Source organism: Malaclemys terrapin, chromosome 3 (assembly GCF_027887155.1).
Source record: "Malaclemys terrapin pileata isolate rMalTer1 chromosome 3, rMalTer1.hap1, whole genome shotgun sequence".
In the NCBI taxonomy this organism is placed as follows: Eukaryota; Metazoa; Chordata; order Testudines; family Emydidae; genus Malaclemys; species Malaclemys terrapin.
The window spans coordinates 5,754,904-5,776,693 of record NC_071507.1 but is presented as its reverse complement, the minus strand read 5'-3'; the positions used below and the strand labels follow the sequence as shown (position 1 = coordinate 5,776,693).

The 21,790-nt window shown below is 39.9% G+C and overlaps 1 protein-coding gene across 1 annotated transcript in view; it reads left to right on the top strand.

Moving 5' to 3' along the window:
* The window catches only part of CFAP61 (cilia and flagella associated protein 61), a 184,521-nt gene that overhangs the window by 133,686 nt on the left and 29,045 nt on the right, over positions 1 to 21,790 (top strand). Inside the window, exons 23-25 of the mRNA XM_054021574.1 lie at positions 3,749 to 4,076; positions 8,225 to 8,316; positions 12,939 to 13,144. Coding sequence (XP_053877549.1) covers positions 3,749 to 4,076; positions 8,225 to 8,316; positions 12,939 to 13,144 — 626 coding nt within the window. The remainder of the gene's footprint in view (positions 1 to 3,748; positions 4,077 to 8,224; positions 8,317 to 12,938; positions 13,145 to 21,790) is intronic.

The following is a 21,790-nucleotide window of genomic DNA, read 5'->3' as shown; positions in this document are numbered from 1 at the left end:
CTACTGATTAAAAAAAAATCTAATCCTTCCAAGCCTACTTATAATTTGTCTGCATTTAAGGCCTGATCCAAATTTCCACTGATCCTGAATCATGTTGGGTGAACACTCGGACATCTAGACTGCTGACATGATTGATGAGAGCATTTTTCAGATGTCTAGTGTGTTTTTTCTTTTTTTATATCAAAAAAGTAGTTTTTGACCAAACAATCTGTTGCACTTCAAACATTCAGAACTGTGATACGAGTTCATCCAGATTGAATGGGTTGTAATTTCAGCTTCTACCCTCACATGCTTGGGTCAACAGTCCTCACTCACTTGGCAATATCCTAGATTTTGGAAGGATTGCTCCATGTACCACAGGGGTTACTTGAGGCAGCTGCTTTACCTTCATGGCTGCTCCAAATGACTCTGGATTTCTTTGTGGCAGGATTCTTGTGTTGTGAGTACCCCAAGGTGGATGAATACGTTTATCTGCCCAGGAGATATGTCCTCTTGTGCCAGTGTCTCATTCGATTTGGGGTGGAGCCTTGTGTCTCAAAGCTCTTGCTCTGCTAGTTGTCAGAGTATCATTCGCACCATACACTTGAGGAAAGGATTTTTCTCATAACCATTGCTACTGCCCAGACGTACTGAGACACAAACCACATGACCCAGTTATCTGTAAACTGTACTCCTATGTGAAATGTTATTGTGACAGTTGGTACCCTCAAATCCCCATTTTCAGTCTCCAGTCATCTCCATTTCCACCTCGAATAGGCCTCTTATCTGTCTGTATTTCTTTTACATCCCTATTAAGACAAGTCAAGTGTTCATTCACCCAGATGTATCAAACGTATTCAACTAATTTGAAGACAGCATCCATTGCAGCTCTCATGTTTTTTGTAGAATTTGTAACGTTCTTGCTTGAAGCTGTAAATGTACATATTTGCGGGGGGGGGGGGAATGTCCCTCACTACAGTCTGATGTGGGAGTGTGAAACAGTGGCCACTTCCAATACACTCTTGGACTGCCGTCTACAGCTGATGCTAGTTTTGGCAGTTTTATAGTCCTCATTTGCCTAGAACGCCTCAGTCCACTTTCCTAGGGAGCTGAACTGCTTGCTAATTTCCCACAAGTGGGCACATGCAGAGGGCACTTGAAGAAGAAAGAGAGGTTGCTTACCATTAACTTGTTCCTTGAGAGTGTTCTCTGAATATTCATACTACCTGCCCACCCTCCCCTTTCTTTAAAGTCTCAGATAAAGAATTCCAAAAGTAGGGAAGGAACTGAAGGGCAGATGGGGCCACACACATCCCTTTTATACCCTTGGAATCCTCTACAGGGCCCTCGGGGCAATTGGCCCCAATGGGACTGCTGACTAGAAAAATCCTGCAGCTTGACACCCAGGGTGTTATATTCCACCAGATGCTTCAGAGGAAGGAGCAAGAACCCACATTTGGCAGATGTGGGATAATCTGACAGCCCTCATCGGTCTCATTCTGATCCCTAATTATTAGAGATTTGCTTAAGCCCTGAAGCATGAGGTTTAATAACCCTTCCAAAATTTTCATTATAATCTGGATATTCTTGCTATGCATATAAATGTCTAATACCTTTATCAATCTTGCTAAATTCTGGGCCTCAACTGCTTCCAGTGGCAATTAGTTCCACAGTCTAAGTAGACGTGGTGTGATAACATTTCCTTTTATCAGTTTTGAATTTACTAACTTTTTATTCTTCTTCAGTTGCTTGCTCATGTCGATTCCATGCTAGATGTGCACACGCCCACGTGCACAGTCGTCAGAGACTTTTGCCTTAACGGTATCCATAGGGTCAACCGTGCCGCCCTCGGGAGCACCACGCTCATGCGTCGGGATATTAGGTGCTCCTGGCTCTACACCCTCTCAGTTGGTTGGAGGCCTTTCCCTTGCCTACCAAGTGGTTAGTGGTTCTCTCCTTTCTTCCAGCTCTAAGTGTCTTGTAAACAGTTTGTTCACCGTAGTTCGTTAGTAAGTACCTGTTAAGTAGTGTAGTTAGTAACTTAGGCTAAGTCTACACTACGCAGCTTTTAGCCACACAGCTGTGCCACTACGTCACCCACGGCGACAGTTAGCCATCAGACTCAGGCATCAACGGCCCCATCATGGTCACCAGAAGGGAATTCCTCCGGCACAGAAAGGGAGTTTAATCCCTTGCCAAGGCAGCACAGTGGGCACCTGAGGCCACGTCAACTGCCGCAATGCCATCCTGGCAGCAAGGCCAGTGGTTGGTGCAGTGGCCCTATTGGAGGGCGGGGGTATGCCAGTTATGCTGATGCCCCCTTCACATCATTCTTCATTGTGAAGCACAATCGGATGCCAGAGTGGAGGAGCGAGTGCCCACTCCAAAACCTCCTTCCCCCACTTGTGATGATGTCCCTGGGCCTCCTGCAGTGGTCCAGTCGTCGTCCTCATCTCCAGATGAGGTGGTTTCAGGACCCTCTCATGCCAGCCCGCCAGACAACTTTAAGGAGCACCAGACTCTGCTTCAAAAGGTGGTCACAAACTTGGGCCTGGAGATGGATGAGATGAAGGAGCAGTTGGACACCTTGTTTAATGTGCTCTCGGCATCTGCCCCCGCACATGTTGCACTGCCGGTGCACAAGGGGGTCTTGAAAATAGTCAAAGCCCTCCGGCAAACCCCATCTCCCATCCCACCCACCTCCATTCCATTACCTGCCTTCCTGCCCCTCTGTTGGAGTTGCCGGCAAGAAGGAACTGAGAGGGTATAGGGCCGGTGGTGCCTAATATACCGACACATAAGCGCGGCACTCGAGAGGGCACCACAGCCAAACCTACAGATTCTGCTACGGCAAAAATCTCCGACGACTGTGCACGTGACTGCGCACCCACCTAGAATGGAATGGACATGAGCAACACATCACAAAGAACAACAGTTATGAAAGGTGGGTAACTGTTTTTTTCATTGAATGTCCCTTTTGTTTTTGTGTTGTAAATAATAAGTTAAAAAAATGTTAAGTTAGAAAGAGATGCAAACCTTGTTGAAGAAAGAACACATGATGTATAATCAAGAAAATTTAAATAGAAACCTAGCATCTCATAATTCTGATGGAAAAATCTTTTACTTGACTAGTTTATATTTTATCATTCATTTGTCTTCATGTACTAATAAATGTTTGAAATTACCCCAAACATTTGTTAGTTGAAAAATAGAATACCATTATATCTACAGATTATAAAAACTAATCTGGCAAACATGATAGTTATGGTTTCTCATAAATATTATAGCTTTAGCATACAAAAATATATGTAATGCACAAATACCCTTTCAAAGACATGAAATTGTGTTATTTTCAAGTATATTGTTTTTCAGTTCCGCTTATATGTTGCGGGGGGTGGGGGGGGAGGAGAATTTTGTAAAGCCTTGCGTTCTTCATCATATACTTGTAATGACAAAGATAAAATATGTACTTGAGTTCGGGATATTTAAAGGACTAAATAATATAAAGCTATTAAAATACAGTACATCTAGTTAACCAGAAAGTAGGAAATTATGAATACTCTTAGCTCAATAAATCTCAGCTCTTTGGGTCCCTTTTAATTAATCTCAAAATTTGGTCAATAGGCCACATCAGGGTATACAAAGTCATGTTGTATTTTGTGCTGTAGTTTGTAAAATAAATCACATTAAATAATGAGTCACACAACCTCATTTATTGTATTAGACAATGACTAATGTAGTATGACCTACACTTGTTAAATCTTTTTAGGCATTCTTTAACTTTTCCAACAAGGGAGTGGATTATGAAACCTTCAAGGCGATTAATGACGCGTGCCTTGTTTATGATGGAAGACTTGTGATCGATGCCAACTTCCATACTAATGACGTTACTATCAGAGCGGCAGGACCTTTAACCAAGTTCTCCAATATATATTATGCAAATGAATGGACACACAGCAATTTCAGTTCAAAAGAGATTGGTTTCCAGCTTGCTGCAGCTATGCTGAATCTCTTTGATCCAACTCTTGAGCCAGTTTCTGAGCCACCAGAAGATCTGGATAGACTCATCCCTATGTACAGGGGATGTAAAATTCAAGGTGTGTCAAAAACAAATTCTTCAGTTTGTTACACTTCTAGGTTTTCTTCAATACTTTCTTCTGTAGCACAAAATGCCATAGTATGGCATGAATTATATTAGTATTGTTGGAATTTTTTATATAAGTAAATATTAAGTAACAAATTGTTGAACTGTAGTAAATTTTATGCTGTACACCTGAGCTGATGGGTACCTGCAGTAGGTGTAATGTTACTTTATTTATACTTAACCATATTAGTGAAGGAAGACTCCCATGTCCTCACACTTTGTCACTACCATCAAACTTGTTCTCTGTTCCATTTGTTTGCCATTCATTCTTCATCTCTATCTTTAGACTCACTTCTTGATGATAAAGGTGTGTCTAGCTTAACACTGTTTGATGAGAACATGTAATGCAGCTAATTAGATCACTTATACTTAGCTTGTAACAGCACATACTAGTTTTTAGCCTACAGTACTTGAAATCTTTCAGATTTGCCTCTCCCAAATTTGCAGTTTACATCTTTGACCAATTGAATTTTCTGAGAATTTCATATTAATGATCTAATTGTCAGCAACAAACTCTTATGAAAAAACTCATTCTTTCTCTCTGTGATTTATCCTTGTTCTTATTAGGCACTGAGCCAACGAGTTCAATAAAATAACAACTTTTTCTCAAATCTTGCCCCAAAGGAATCAGTTTTGATGCCGAAATCCGATGGTAAATGATTCTTAGTAAAACATAGAAGGTTAAATTTTAGTGTGTCTCTGCACTTCCTGGTTTAGTCCCAAAACAGACGTGTCAGAATGTGCCAAGAAATTCTATTCTCATGTTATTTCACATCGAGCCAAATCCTGGAGGTAACAGAAATTTTGTAAAAAAAAAAAAAAAGCTTAGTGTTGTGAGATTTCCAAAATAAAGTTAATCAGAAACAAACTGGATATCTGACATTTTGGGGACCAAACTTTCAAAATCCTTTCCAATGGATGAACCACATTGTGTGAAATTCACCCCTACACAGAGAGCCAGCACTAGCCCTCAAGTCTGAGTTAACTGGTTCACAGACCCTGTGTTGGCCCTGTGTACAGGCATGATTTCAGCCAATGCATGCAGGCCTTTGGGCCCATAAAAAATCACAGTAGTGTGTGCAAATGGGGTAATTGCAAGTGCAATGTTCCCTCTGATCTATTTGCACATGTAGTATGTCTGATCTATGTTCTATTTGGACCAGCAGAGAAGGAGATAGAAAAACAGCTGTCTGCTGTGGTGGTAGCTTTATTGTTCTGGCAGCAAAACTGAAACCAATGTGTAAGTGAGGCTTTTCACTGGGGCAGGGGGACTGCAGAGTGCCCAAATGTTTAAAGGGACAGGACACCACATTCCTCCACCCTACTTTAAAGAACTTCACAAAAATATATACATTATCATTTACACGGCTAACAAAAAACACTCTATAACCTAATTAAAGGTTACAGATAGACTACCGCAGACTCTTAAATTGCAAGGGATTATTCTGCCCTGGAATAGCAACTCACTAACTAAATAATTGATACGTTCAGGTGCACCACTGGTGTTCACACTCTTTTGTGATAACATGGTAATGGTGGTGTGGCAGTGTGCTGAACAACAGCAACAGTTGATGATAAGGAATCAGTTGGATCTGGTAAGGAATCAGCTAGACCAGATACCAAAGTTTCTTCCACCAAGCCATCAAAATTAGTAGTTTTAACTGGAGAGGTTTCAATCAGAGGAACAGAAAGTCCTACTGGAACATCCCCAGATTTTGGCACTTGCTGAGGCTGCAACTGATCTATATGTCAATCCATAGAGTACAACTGGATAGTTTCACCACAAACGAAACAGATCCCATGCATTTTACAAGATCTCCAGGTACCCGTTTCATTCCACAACCATAGTTGCAAGTCCACACTAAGTCTCCTACTTCAAAAGAATTATGACAAGTCTCACGTCATTGATCATTATGCACAGCTTGGGATTTAGCTGCACAGAAGGCACCATCAGGACATAGCAGGTCCCAACAGGTACGCAAATATCACTTCAAGAAAAGAGTTGCAGGTGACTCCTGGATGGTGGCATGTGGTGCATTTCTGTAGACAAGCAAGAAATTGTCCAATTTCTGCTGATGACTCAAAATACACTTGTTAGCTCTTAAGGCATGGTTAAGTGTCTGTACAAAATGTTCTGCTAGTCCATTTGTAGCAGGATGGTATGGAGCAGAGTGTATGTAGTAATTCCATTTGAAGCTAGGGACCTCTGAAATTCTCCAGAACACAGTTGAGATCAATTGTCACTCACCAACTGTAACAATAAACTAAAATGATTAAACAAGGTACAAAGGTGTCCAATGGTCTTGGTAGCTGTAGTAGAAGTCATTCTGAAAACTTATGGCCATTTCAAATGGGCATCAACTACAACCAAAAGCATGTAACCTTCTCATGGTCCAGCAAAGTCCATGTGAATATATTTCCAAGGAGTCTGAGGCCAAGACCAAGGATATAGATGAACTGGGCGAGGATCATGCTGAATTTGCTAACACATAGTATAGCACTAGATCTTCCTCACAACGTCTTTGTTGATCCCTGGCCAGCAGACATGACTCTGGGCTATTGTCTTCATCCAAACAATGCCACAATGATCTTTGTGAAGAGCTTCTAAAACCAGCAGTGGAAAGGTCACTCGCATTCCCCATAAGATGCAACCATGATTCACAGATAATTCACATTGACATGACACGAAATGTGTAAACTGGGGATTCTTATGTTCCAAAACTGTACCTTTTATTACCATTCCCTTCACAAGAGAGAGCATATCATCCTTAGCACTTTCTTTGTAATGGGTAACCAATACATCAAACTGAGATAAAACACTTTGTTGGAAGTTTCTTTGGGTTGACGAGAGTGCTGTCTGTGCTTGATCGCCCTCTGCTTGCTGAGTGCCTACACTGCAGAATGCAGAATTCTTCCTTTGGCTGCAATTCGGCACCCTCTGCTGGCTGAAGTCCTCAGTGCAGGATAAAGCTGTCTCCCTGCCTGCTTGCACATGGTTCAGCCAAGATGGCTTCTTGTTTCCCCATCACTAGGGTTGCCAGTTTTGGTTGGCTGTATTCCTGGAGATTTCATCACACGACAATCTTTAATTAAAGATTAATCTTGAATTCCCGGAGACTCCAGGCCAATCCTGGAGGGTTGGCAACCCTACCCATCACTGTTCTGTTTGAACAATTCTGGCAGCTCAGCAGCAATGGCAGAAACCTCTTCCTTGGTTCTACTTCTAATTGCCTACTTCCTCCTCTCTAGCTGGCTGGTTCCAGTTATGCCTGAAGCAAAGTGCAGCAGCAGTCTGCCACCTTGTTTCTAGGGGAAGTGTTTTCCTTTCTTAAAATAGGATCTGTTTGTTTATTATTCTTCTTGTTAAGGAAATGGGAGCACTGGACACTCGTGGGATAGAAGGTCCTCCTAACCAATATGTAATATTTGGACCCAGCAGAGAAGGAGATAGACACACAAGGCACTGATAGAAACACAGCTGTCAGCTATGATGGTAGCTTTATCATTCTGGCAGCGAAAATGAGGCCACTGGGAAGGGGGAAGTGCAGTGTGTCCAAACATTTAAAGGGACAGGATATCGCAATATATATATATGCACAAATCCATTGCTTTGTTGATGTATATTTGTGCATAAGTGTGTATGTTCTTTGCAAGAGTTACATGCTGCACGGATCTTTGAAAATGTGTCCTTTGAGATTCACCATCCCTAGTTTGTCTTAAGTTGCATATTACATCTTACCGTTACCAAAAGAAATATAAAGAATATATTCTTTGCTAATAATGTACCAGATTATGATGTCACTTACACGGTTGTAAATCTGGAATAATTCCGTTGAAATCAGTAGCTATATTCCATTTTAACACCAATATAACTATGATCAGAATCTGGCCCAATGTGACTATTGCACTGAAATACACAAAAATACAAAAACATATACAATATGAATGCCATCAAAAAGCAACATTTTTTTTCTCCAAGGAATTCTTTAGTAAATAACATATGACTTGGGGGGAACTTGCTTTTTTTTTATGACTGAATAAATAAATTGTGATTTACAACATTAACAAAGATATTAATCTTAGCTGTTTTGTCTATGGTAGGAGGTGTTCTACCCGGAGGTTATAATTACTTGCATATTTCCAAACCAGGAATCCCTACACGCTTGGATGTACAAATTACACAACCTAATTATGTAAGTATTATTACTGAATTTTTCTTTTTTTTGCCTTTGATTCAGGAACGGATTCTTATTCAGGACATTACGTAAGTACCATGCGCTTGAGTAATGTCCTGAATAGTGATGGACTTAAGTACGTTCATAAAAGCTTGCCTGAATCAGGGCTTTTATCAATAGATCCATGAACTGTGATTCTTTATTACCAGTGTCTTTAAGGCATTTTCAGCTCTTCATTTACCAGAAACTTAAATTCACATATACCACAAATACAACATACACACAAACAACCTAAAAGGACTGATTCTCTAAGATACCATCTGTGCAAGACCTTCACTCGTGGCAAGAGGCCAACAGAACCCCCATAGCTTTTCAAGGACTTTTGGTTCCTTAAGTTCAGAGATCCTTAGTAAGAATAGAGAGTTTAAAGTGTGTGTGGGGGAAATATAGACTTAGAAGAAGCTATGAAAAATCAAATAATTGGTCCCCCTCTTTTTTGGGTTCTGTGTGATGGATCCAGAAGGAACCTTACAATAGCCCTTTTGGGGGAGGCCTGACAAGGAGTGTCTCTTCTACTCTAAATACCAAAAGCATTATTAGAATTCTTTCACTGCACCTTTTGACTTGTTCACAGTCCTCTTAAAAGAGAACATCTTTTAAAACATTCCAAACACTTCATGCACATCATCAAAGAACACACTGCAGAAAGAAATGAGAAAAACTAGCAAAACATATTAGCAGAGTGCTGCGGGAGTAACAGAGCTTGCTGTAACCTAGCAACTAATTTTACAAAACTAGAACATGAGCACAGCTCAAAATATACCTGTGAAATATTTGGCCACAACATTGAAATATGAGGTTTAAAATGTATGATTATCTTTTGTCCATTCATTCGGTAGCTGATTGATTTTGGCTAAATGAAAGCAAGCACAATCACACCAGAATTAACATCCAACACAATTAGTATTTCAGTTGTAGTGATGTTGCAGTAAAGCCTAGAGTCCCCAGCGAGGATTGGGGTCTCATAGTGCTAGAGTAAAAGACAGGCCCTGCTATGAAGAATTTACCATTTAAATAGATTAAACAGACTACATCTCTGAAAGAGAGTGGGGAAATTATTTATCCAAAGTCACATGGCATGTTTGTGGTAGAAATGGGAGTAGAACCAGGTTTCCTAGTCCCAGTATAGTGCTATATCCACTAGACCACACTACCTCTTGACAGTTTAAAAGGCTGCTCTGCGGGCTTATTTCTCACAAAATTCAAACAAACTAGAAACAATAAGCATCCTCTGCTGACTAGAAGGAAAAGCGAGTTCAATAAGTATACCTTCATTTGTATGTTTTTTGGGCCAGATCCTCAGCTGGTGTAAATCTATATAGCATCATTATTTTCCACAGAACTATGTTGATTTACACAAGTTGAGGATTTGACTTTGTAATTTTAGGAAGTGCTCTAGTACAGCAGTGATGGAAGGTGTAGAAAAACTTAGAGAGATGTAGCACCCGAATGGATGAATAGTGTGAAAGAATTGCATGAATAGATGATAACTGCTCTTGCAGTTTGTCAAGACTAAAGTATCATTTTTAAATACTGTAGTTGATAAATACAGTTTAACCCTATAGACTGGGCTGGCTAAAAGTGTAATATGCATTTCTAAAGTTAGTACAACTATGTCAAATAATAATAAACAGTGATTTACCAAAGAGAATATTTACTAATGCGGTTTAACATTTATATGAGGTCACTGTTATCTTTGGGTAATAGCAATTCCAAATCAACTTCAGCAAATAAAATAAAATAAAATAAATCCTATATCGAGGTCATTGCTCAACAAAATCGCTGCAGAAAACCAAAATGCTTGGTTAAGAGAGATTTGCTCAATGCACCTGTTTTATCTTTTACATTCTTTTGTAATTCACTAAATTTTTGTGCAATTTAATTATACTAAAATACTGGACTTTGTGTCTTTTCTTGTACTGTTAGCAATGCTAAATGAGTTTCCTTTTATTTCTGTCTGGTTACTGACTTGGCTATTTTTGCATCATAATAGTAGTTTTTAAAATCCTTGTTACTGTAAGCTACTTTTGATATTAAAAGTAAATAGAAGAGCTTAAGTCCGGATCTTCCAAATGATCGCATGCAGGCAGACTTCTATACCCATATAGGTCCCCATTGACTTCAAAGGGGTGCCATAGCAGGCAAATGGCCATTTTTAGACTTCATTCTGACTAACAGGGAGGAAATGGTTGTGAGTCTGAAAAGTTGAAGGCAGTTTGGGTGAAAGTGAGCATGAAATGATAGATTTCATGATATGAAGGAAAGGAAGAAGCAAGTGCAGCAGATTAAGGACAATGGGCATCAAAAAGCAGACTTTAACAAATTCACAGAGACCTGGTAGGTGAGGTCCCATGGGAAGAAATTCTAAGGGAGAAAGGAGTTCAGAAGAGCTGGTAGTTTCTCAAAGCAACAATATTAAAGATGCAACAGAAAACTATCTTGATGCAAAGGAAAGATAGGACGAGTAGTAAGAAGCCAACGTGGCTCCATCAGGAGGTCTTTAAAAACCTGAAAATCAAAAGGGAGTCCTACAAAAAGTGGAAACATGGACAGATTGCTGAAGAGGAGTACAAAGAAATAGCAGGGACAAAATCAAAAAGGCTAATTCACGAAATCAGAAGGCCTCAGGCACACCTAGCAAGAGGCATATAAAAGGCAATAAGATGACATTCTATTAATACATTAGGAGCAAGAGAAAGATGACGGAAAGTATAAGTACTCAGTGGGGAAGGAGAGCGAATAACTGATGACATCAAGCAGGCTACATTGTTTAATGCCTATTTTGCTTCATTCACTAAAAAGATTAATAGTGATCAAATATTCAACACAATTCATATTAACAAGGGGGAAGGAACAAGAGCCAAAATAGGGAAAGAACAGGTTAAAGAATATTTAGATAGGTTAGAGGTATTCAAGTCAACAGGGCCTAATGAAATTGATCTTAGGATACTTAAGGAACTAGATGAAGCAATTTTGGATTATCTTTGAGAATTCATGGAGAATGGTTGAGATCCCAGAAAACTGGAGAAGGGCAAATATAGCAACAAAGAACAAAGAGAGCCCAGGGAATTATAGACTAACTTCAATAAATGGAAAGTTACTGGAACAAATTATTAAACAATCAGTTTGTAAGCACTTAGGGGATAATACGGTATAAGTAATAGCCAACATGGATTTGTCAAAAACAAATCATGCCAAACCAGCCTGATTCCCTTCTTTGACAGGGATACTGGCCTAGTGGATAGGTGGGAAGCTGTAGACGTGATATACCTTGATGTTAGACTCATTCCCACATGACTTTCTCATAAGCAAATTAGGGAAATGTGGTCTAGATGAAATTATTATAAGGTGGATGCATAACTGATCAAAAGACCATACTCAAAGAGTTGTTATCAATGGGTGCTGTCAATCTGGAGGGACGTGTCTAGCAGGGTCTTGCAGTGGTCTGTCTTGAGGTCCAATACAGTCAATATTTTTGAATGACATGGATAATGGATTAGAGAGAGTGCTTATAAAATTTATGGCTGACACCATGCTGGGAGGGGTTGCTAGCACTTTGGAGGACAGGATTAGAATTCAAAATAACCTTGATAATTTGGAGAATTGGTCTGAGTCAACAAGATAAAATTCAGTAAAGCCAGGTGCAAAGTACTACACTCAGGAAAGAAAAATCAAATGTACAACTACAAAATAGGGAATAACAGGCTAGGCAACAGTACTGCTGAAAAAGGGGGCTGGGGTTATAGCGGATCTCAAATTGACTATGAGTGAACAATGTGATCCAGTTGCAAAAAGGCTGATACCTTTCTGGGGTGTACTAACAGGAGTGTCGCATGTAAGACATGGGAGGTAATTGTCCCACTCTGCTTGACACTGGTGAGTCCTCAGCTGGAGCATTGTATCCAGGTCTAGTCTCCACACTTTAAGAAAGATGTTAACACACTGGAGAGAGTGCGGAGGGAAACAAAAATGATCAAAGGTTCAGCAAACCTGACCAATGAGGAAAGGTTAAAAAACCTGGGCATGTTTAGTCTTGAGAAAAGAAAGCGGAGGGGAGATCTGATAACAGTCTCCAAATCTGTTAAGGGCTGTTATAAAGAGGATAGTGATCAATTGTTCTCCATGTCTACTGAAGGTAGAACAAGAAGTAGTGGATTTAAGCTAAAGTAAGGGAGATTTAAATTAGATATTAGGGAAAAACTTTCTAATTATAAGGATAGTTCAGCACTGGAATAGGCTTCCAAGGGAATCCCTGTCAGAAGTTTTTAAGAATAGATTACACAAACATCTGTCAGAAATGGTCTTGACTCAGATCAGGGGGCTAGACTAGATGACCTCTCAAGATCCCTTCTAGTCCTACATTTCTATGATTATGCCATCAGCCTTACTAAGGTGCCTTGCTTTATAAACTACATTTCCTAAAGCTGCTATTTGCTACTAAAATCTTCTTAGTTTCAGAAAGAACTAGTGTAACTATCAGGATGTGTAACATCAGTTTTAGCTGATACTATACATGTGCCAACTGGAAAATCCCCTCAGTCTAAATAGTTTTCTTAATATTCATACTATTTTTGTTCCAGGGGATGGAAATCATAACAGGGGCTGCAACAAAGGGGAATTACTTCAGGATACATGTCAACCAATACTGTATGGTAGAAACCATTACCTGCCTTTCAAAGGAGCCCTTCCCTGTCTCCAACTACATTTGTTTGTTTGGCCAGCATGAGCGGGTCCTTAACAATCTTTGTTCTCGCTGGAAGGAGGGATTGATCAAAGATCTTTATAGGTAAGATGAGAGCATTTCTGAATAAAATTATTGTTTCCTTTTATTACAGCATGTATTCTATGCCTAACTAGTCTATTTGCTGCCCTGGAATATTTGGAAAACTAAGGTTCTTAAACACACATGTATGTATATAAATCTTTCAGTAAATTGGCTGACATTCATTGCTGTCTAACAGCAAAAGTCTTTCAGAGAGAGACTTTCTGCTCCCAAAATTTTATTATAGATGAGTGGTAGCTGCTGTGTTATTAAGGTTGGAACCAGCTTTTATTTAAAAAGCCTAATTTTAGTACCCCTGGAACCTGTGCTTGGAAAATTAATTTGGCCTCAAAATTACCAAACTTACTCTGAAGGCAAAGGAGAATGTTTATGTAAAGTTTGGTTGAATTTCATGAAACAGTTTTTAGTCACAGGTCATTGCAAATATTTGAAGTAATGTGTTATGTATGGAATTGGATCTAGTCATGACATTCCTGCACTGATTAGTTTGTGGCTGCTTACCTGGCATGTAACAGACTCTATGGACTTTCCCCTCTAGACTTTTCATGTCCTGTGTGTAAATGCAGACCATTGGGAAGTATTTTAACTTTAAATCAATTTTCCTGCTGGCAAACTTTGCCTGGATTCTACCCGGATGCACAACAGAGATCCCCCTACCAGTTCTCAGCAGGGGGATGGTTATGTGGATTCTCTATAAAGCTGATCTCCTTGTCCCATCTGTGGTTAGGTATGAGGAAGTCTTTTGGACTAGGAATTCTGAGGCAGAGCCCAGTTCCAAAATTCTTCTCTCAAATGATAAGAGACAGTAAACCCTGTTTTGGAAAAGAGGCCTGGTTATTTCTGTTTCTTATGTCTCCTTCCAGATAATTTTTTGTTCCTTTTGGAAATTTTTAACTAATTAAACAAGGTATTTTGGGGATATGAGTGTTTGAAAAATGAGAGAAAGTGTGTTTGAAGTCTTCTGATGCGTTTTAGCAATGTCATATCTCAAAAGTGCCTTGGCCTATAGACACTCTACATTTATTTTATTTAGCAGTCCTCAGTCAGAGCCAGTGCTTTCGAAGATAGCTTCTGCAAAGGAAAGTTATGCATCAGTTCTGTATTAGAATTCTTTGACTATGTCAGTAAAATAGTGGATAAAAAAGAACTAGTTGACATAATTTATTTGGACTTTCTAAAAGTCTTCGATAAAATCCCTCACAAGAGTCTACTAAAGAACCTAAGTAGTCATGGTGTGAGAGGCACCAAGGATTGTCCTGGAACAGAAACTGACTAAAAGACAAAAAATGAAGAGTAGGAGTGGATAGTAAATTTTCATTATGGTAAAAGGTTAACAGTGGGGTGCTAAAAGATTCCAAAATAGATCCGGTCCTGTTTAGTATATTTATAAATGTTTGCAGATGGTGGCAAAATTTGCAGATAAAACAAAATTATTTAGGTTAGTCAAGACTAGACAAGACAGAGAGTAATTTCACAGGATGTATCCAAACTTGTGAATTGGCAGCATGGTGGCAGATGAAATTTAATGTTCACAACTGTAAAATAATTAACATAGGAAAGAATAATCTGAACTACTCATTCACCTTAATGGATGCTAAATTAGCTGCAACAACTCAAGAAAAAGACCAGGTCTTCACAGCAGACTGTTCAGTGAAAAATCTCTACTCAATGTGCAGTAGCAGTTGAAAAAGCAAAATGGGATAAAGCATAATACTGTCTATATTACAATGCCATTATGTAAATCAAAAGCGAGCCCATACCAGGATAGCTATATTCAGTTCTAGTCACCCTGATTCAGTATCTTCAATCTTCAGTATCTGTCAGAAAGGGAGGGCTTCAGATATGGGCAGGGAGAATCATTAGAGGCATGGGAAAACTCATACGAAGGGAGATTGAAAAGACTGGAACTGTGTACTTTGGAGAGGAGATGAATAAGAGGGATAAAGATATAAAAAATGGTATTTAGAACGTTGATTGGGAGCCTCTGTTTGCCTTTTCTCCAAACACAAGAACAAAGGGGGGTGTTCACTGAAATTGAAAAGTGAAAAAGGAAATATTTTTTCACACTGCGCACAATTCATTGTAGAAATCACTGCCACAAGATAACATTGAGGCCAAAAGCTTAGCCGGATTCAAAAAAGAATTGGACATTTATATTGATAGCAAGAATATCCAGAGATAGTATAGTAAGAATTAAAAACCAAGAGTTTTGGAAGTGATATAAACCTCCCTGCTTCAGGGCAGAAACCAATCCTGACTATTTAGAGTTAGGAAGAAACTTTCCCTATGGGCAGGTTATTCCAGATTTCTTGCACATTCCTCTGAAGCATCTGGTGCTGGCCACTGTCTGAGTCAGGGCATTGGTCTAGAAGGACCACATGTCTGATCCAGTCTGGCAATTCCTATGGTTCTGTGTGCTTATTTTTGGAATTGTTGCATGGTTCATGTTGGAGATACCCACTCAGAATCTTTTGAACTTCTCAGAAGCTTGTGAGCTCTTTACAAACTTTAGAAATTTTACAATCAGCATATATATTTCCCCAACTTCTGCACTCCTGCTGATTTCAAAGACTTTGAAAGCCCTCTTTCTTAATGTACCAAAGCAGTTGTGCACTGATAAACATGGGGATGTGGGAATGCTTCCTGAAAATCACAGGAACCAGACTTTCAAAAATTTAAATATAACCCTCACTTAGAATTTCCTGGCTTCCAGTTTTGTTTTGTTTTATTTGTTTTTAATATAATTGCAAGGTTCCAATAAGGCTTTTTACTAAAGAACAAATGAGCATTTACAGCCTTAACTCCGTTTTAAGAAAATATTTTGTCTTTGAAGATGAATAATAATTTCAGTTGTGCAGCCTGAAACAATGATAAGAAAGGAACCAGATCATATACTTCAGAGCATAAGACTGATTCCCTCTTTCAGGAAGTACTTTATTGCACATATTAAGCATTGAACAGTTGCAGAGCTGCATTAAGGACAAGGCCCTCTTGCCTATTAAACATTAGGTACTAGTCACTTCCAGGGGCACAATCAGATTAGATGGACCAGTGAACTAATCCAGTATTGCCACCCTGTGGGTTTTGAAGTTACATTTCTCGAAGCAGTCAAGGCAGTTTCATGTCTGCCAGTAGACAGGTTTTTGCCTCTTGTTTAGGCAGTATGTTGTTTTTCCCAAGCAGTCTGATACCAGCCTGCTTTATTATAATTAATGTTATTATTATTATTAGCATTACTATAGTGGCTAGGAGCCCTAGTCATGGAACGGGACCCCACTGTGCTAGGTGCTGTTTTGCATGAGAATGCTGGGCCACATAGCGCCATGTACATTTGTTAGCTGGCGTACATAGAATAGAATATCAGGGTTGGAAGGGGCCTCAGGAGGTCATCTAGTCCCATCCCCTGCTCAAAGCAGGACCAATCCCCAGACAGATTTTTGCCCCAGATCCCTAAATGGCCCCCTCAAGGAGGGAACTCACAACCCTGGGTTTAGCAGGCCAATGCTCAAACCACTAAGCTATCCCTCCCCTCCTCAGTTAATGGTGGAAGGTTTTTTTGTATTCATTTTGGGGAGGAACATGTTACTAAGTGTCACCTTAAATAGTGAAGTCCTTTGAAAAGTATTCCCATTCCCTTAGCCAGGACTGGACTTGCATCTTGTCAAGAACCCTCAGATGTGTGGGGTATTATTTCTCCTCCTGAGATCTCTCTTCCATCTAAATATTCTGGCATTTAGCTATTTGGCTGGCCTGTTCTCCCCACCCTGTGCAAGAAGATAGGGTTGAACCAGATGAAAAAAAACCCACAGTAATGTATTACTTGAACTCATAAGTTTTTAATGTTTCCAGGTCAATGTTTCTATGCAAGTACGAACCATTTTTCTCTAGGGAAGTCTTTCCTATGGCAATCTACATAGAGGATTGTGAAGTTTCTGATTTATTAATATATCAGAGATTGGTTTTTATTTACGGGAAAGGTTAATTTTGATTTACAGAAAAGGTAGGGCACATAGCAAATGTAAAGTTAAAGTAAAGAGTGTGTTACCAATAGCAGCTAAAGAATAAGATTCTGAGGGAGAATGAGATCACTATAGTAGGGATGGACTAAGATGGCAACGTTCTTTACATTTTCACTGATACTGCTCAGTTAATACATTTTTAGATTTACCATGAAAGTGATTCAATAACCTGGTTGTAGTTAGATGTCATCAGTCTTTTTAATTGCTTATATTTGTGTTACAGTGTGTGCACGCAGCTGTGGCCACATCTTTACCATGAACCACAAAATGTTCCCGACACTTTTGCCTTTGTTATGGGCCCAGACATGGTTACACTGTCACTTGTTGTTAGACATACTAGCAAGGGTCACACCAGTGGCAGCAAAAGGAAAGATGAATGGTTAGCAATTGTTTTTTGACCTTGGCAGAAGCAGCAGTTGTTCCCTTTTCCTCTGCTGCTGTCTAAAGTGCCTATACAACTCTGCAGCAATTCAGAGAAGGACGGATCGTTAGCTTGTTTTATTGACTTTCATTCTTTCATGTTAGACATGGTTTTATATACACCACTCAGCCAAGTTCAGGACCCCTTCTGGTTCCTCTGTTTCTCCATCCACTGATTCATTCTCTCTTGTAAAGATCCATCAGTATTAGTGGTGATGCTGACATCATAAGGCAGTAATATCAGAAGTGGCAGTGGATGGCAGAATCATGATTTCAATAGCAACATGGTCGCTAAAGCTTTCTGTATGAGAGGAGGCAGGTAACAGGTTCAGCAGTATTTATAGTAGTGGCAGAAATTCTACACTTACAATTTTGGTCAAACCTGTAATTGATACTGATGAGCTTTGCAAGGACATGTCATCTTGTAGATGCCAAAATGCACCACCAGATGAATAAATAGTGCTGTATTGAGAGCATGAATCACTTCTGACTGCATGTTTTTGGATTTACTCCGTGGGACATATGAGGAAGAGAGAACTCTCACCATGTATTAAAAAACAAAACAAAGCAATAAAATGTCTCAATTAGAGGTGTTCAGACCCCAGAATTCCCATTCCTTGCGAAATTCCAAAATGTCGACACTTCAAAATTGTGATGTTTTTCCACCGAACAAAATTCCAAAATTTCCTAATTTCCCCCGCTGATACTCACATCTTCTTGTCAACTGTTTGAAATGGGCTACCTTGTTTACATTGGCCTCATTAACATTTACTGTTTACAGGATACTTGTGTTCAGACAGCTGGGCAAAATGAAATCACTATGATGGGTTCCAACAGCTAACACCAGTTGAATTGGTTTTGCTTCCTAAAAATTAAAGGATTCTCACTGTACATATCAGGATTTCACATTGGGATGCCCAGGGGAATGACATAGGGGCTGGTGTTTGCCTTCATTGAAGTAAAGGCGCCCTTATTGCATACCTAGGTGTCTCCACCCCCCCAGGTATCTCAGCACTGTTGAGTCCTTTGGGGGTGATGGAGGCATTCTTTGAATGTAAAAGTAATAACAGGAAGAAGCTGACACTGGCACAGCACACTTCAGTCAGGGCTTCCTACCCCTGCTCCAAAATGCAGTGGTTGAAACTTCACATAAGAAAATCTGTGGCTGAGAAAAACAGTAATTGTAGCCTACTGCTTAGAAGGAATTACCAGTAAAAGGAAGTGAGAGAGAGCAAGAGATGGCTAATTATTCATCCTAGCAAAGGCTCTCAACTGCCATCAGAGAACAGCATTGTTTACTTTGTTCTTGCACAGAGCATCCCGGTAGCTTCCCCCCCGCTCCTTCCCACCCAGGCACACGCTAATAACCTTTTGAAATAAGCCTTAATGGATATGGATATCTGGTCTGAACTTCTTTGAGCTTTAATTCTCCGTCTTGTATTGTACCTTTAGCCTGTAGTGTGAACAGTTCTTGCCCTAGATTCTTTGTATGAGCCCATCAAGTACTTATACACCAGGCTTAAGTCCCCTCTCAATCACCCTTTTTTAAGGCTTAACATATTTGACTCTTGAAGTCTATGCCCATAAGGCAGGTCCTCCCCCCGCTCCCCCCCCCCCATCCAATGAACTTTGCTGTCTTCCTCCACACTTTGACAAACCCTTGAACATCCTGTGCAAACAACATTGCACACAGTATTACAGATATGGTTGGGGTAGATGAGACATTAACTTTCTGAATATGTAGGTCATTTCTCTGTAATTACACCCACGAACCTATATGTCTCCTTTGCTTCTAAAGCACCTGTGTCCTTATCTTCATGCTGGGATCCTGGGATCCCTCCAGAAAGAATCCCCATAGAAACCACAAGCCAGTTGTCGGGGTTGCAAATTAAGGACAAGGCACAAACCTTTCGTAAGAGGTACATTTTCAATCTCTAGATAGATGAAGACCCCTTGAATGAACACAATGGGAGGATTTGGGGCAGCCAGTATCACAGGGGTAACAGGGGTGATTGGGGCAGACAAGGTTACCTTATCTTATCCCAGGAGAGTCACACATGCAGGAAGAATCCCCAGCTTCAGTCAAGGTCTGGCCACATGTCCCACAGGCCTTGCCTTTCTCTGTGTAACCTTGGATTATCTGGTGGCTGAAATGCCTTCGCACGAGGAGCTAAGCCACATGCTCAAATTGCTTGTTGAGGAGCCAAGGGAAAGACACTCTACTGCAGCAGGGGGAAGGAGACACTAGCAGACAGAACTCAGCTGCTCTTGCCTCCTCCCACTGTAGTCTGTTCCTCTACAGCCGGCCAGGGAAGAGGGAGGTCTGAGGCAATAGAGAAGATATAACAAGAGAGAAAAAGATGGAAACAAATTGCCCGCAAAAACCAAAGTGGCAGGCCTTCCTCAAAGCAATATGGTACAGTGAGCAGCTTCTGTCAGATGGAGGTAGAACAACCTCCATCTGACAGAATCCTGGCTATATATAGCGGGAATTCTTTGGTCTCAAAATTTCTATTTGGTGAGTTGCCTACATAAGTGCTGGTGGCCATGGTTACCCAGTAGCCCATTTCCATATTGGTGGATTCCTTGTGAATGAGAATGTATAACGTAGACTATGATATACTATTGCCATTTTATAAAGGAGCTATCCAGCCACACAACACAGTTTAAGGTCATTTTTGTTCCAGGAAGTACTGCTACATCTTCTCAGTAATCCTTTTGTTTGTTTTTTGAAAAGTTTGAAAATATCTTAATCTTCTATCAAGTTCAATGTTGTTGACTTGTTGCAGAAGGTGAACATAATGTTTAGTCAAGAGGGGAGTAATTGGTGTTATTAGTTCACTTTCCTAATCTGTACATGTATCAGTGAATTCATGCCTGATGACACGATGTGAATGAGGACAAAGTTAAGAGCACAAAGTCACCATAGTTATTAGTACGGGGTAGGCAACCTCTGGCATGCGTGCCAAAGATGGCACGCGAGCTGATTTTCAGTGGCACTTACACTGGCCGGGTCATGGCCACCGGTCCGAGGGGCTCTGCATTTTAATTTAATTTTAAATGAAGTTTCTTAAACATTCAAAAAACCTTATTTACTTTACATACAACAATAGTTTAGTTATATATTATAGACTTATAGAAAGAGACCTTCTAAAAACGTTAACATGTATTACTGGCACGCGAAACCTTACATTAGAGTGAATAAATGAAGACTCGGCACACCACTTCTGAAAGGTTGCTGACCCCTGTATTAGTATATTCTTTAAATATTTTATAAATCACAACACACACACTCACATATAAAATTACATTAGAAGAACATCATTAATGTTACAAAGTCAAGAACTCCAAAATTAGGATATGCCAGAATTAAGGTTCCTTGTGCATACTTGATGACATACTATTTTTTCCACAGGACCCCACCTCATTCCATGCACGGGATAGACAGTTCTCCCTTACTGAGCAGCTTTTCAATATTTTGTTTTCCCCTCATTGTTCATTGTGTGGCCCCAGGCCGTATTTACTTCACACTATTCAAACCTTGCTCTGAAGACAGAATTATTAATTTCCTCATGGGCTTTTCTGTGGCTCTCAACACTAGAGTATCTGAGGGCTTCATAAACATTAATTTATTTTCACAACACCCCAGTGCGGGTGGTGGTAGTATTATCCTCAGCACCACCCCTCTGCCAAATTTCAAGGCTCTGCCCCAAAGCATGAGGCAGTGAAGCTTCTCAAGAAAAGGTTGCCAAAAATGTTTAACATGGAGAAAACAAGTATTTTTCCCTAGTCTCATTCTTGGAAATGGCTGAACTGTTTTGGCTGAAATTTTCCAAAAACTTCAGTCCTAACAGACAACAGACATAGAAGAATTCCGCCCAAATGTTGAAAGTTTGGCAAAATTATAAGCAACTGAAAAAAGGATCTTACAATGGGAAGTGTCGGGCAACTTTAGTAATAGGTGGTGCTACCTGCTTTTTCTATAATAAATAATTCTATTGAGATGGGGCAATCTGCAACTGTCCCTGATATCCCTGTCAGTCATGCATCTTCCTGTAGAGTACGTCACTTGCATAGAACTTTGAAAGTATTCCATAATATATATCTTTTTAAAAGCTACCCATTAGAAAGAAAGAAAATATAAAGCATTATGTTTCTGCATCTCTTGTGAGATTAAGTCTCAAGCCTTGAGGCTTTTATCCAAAGAAAA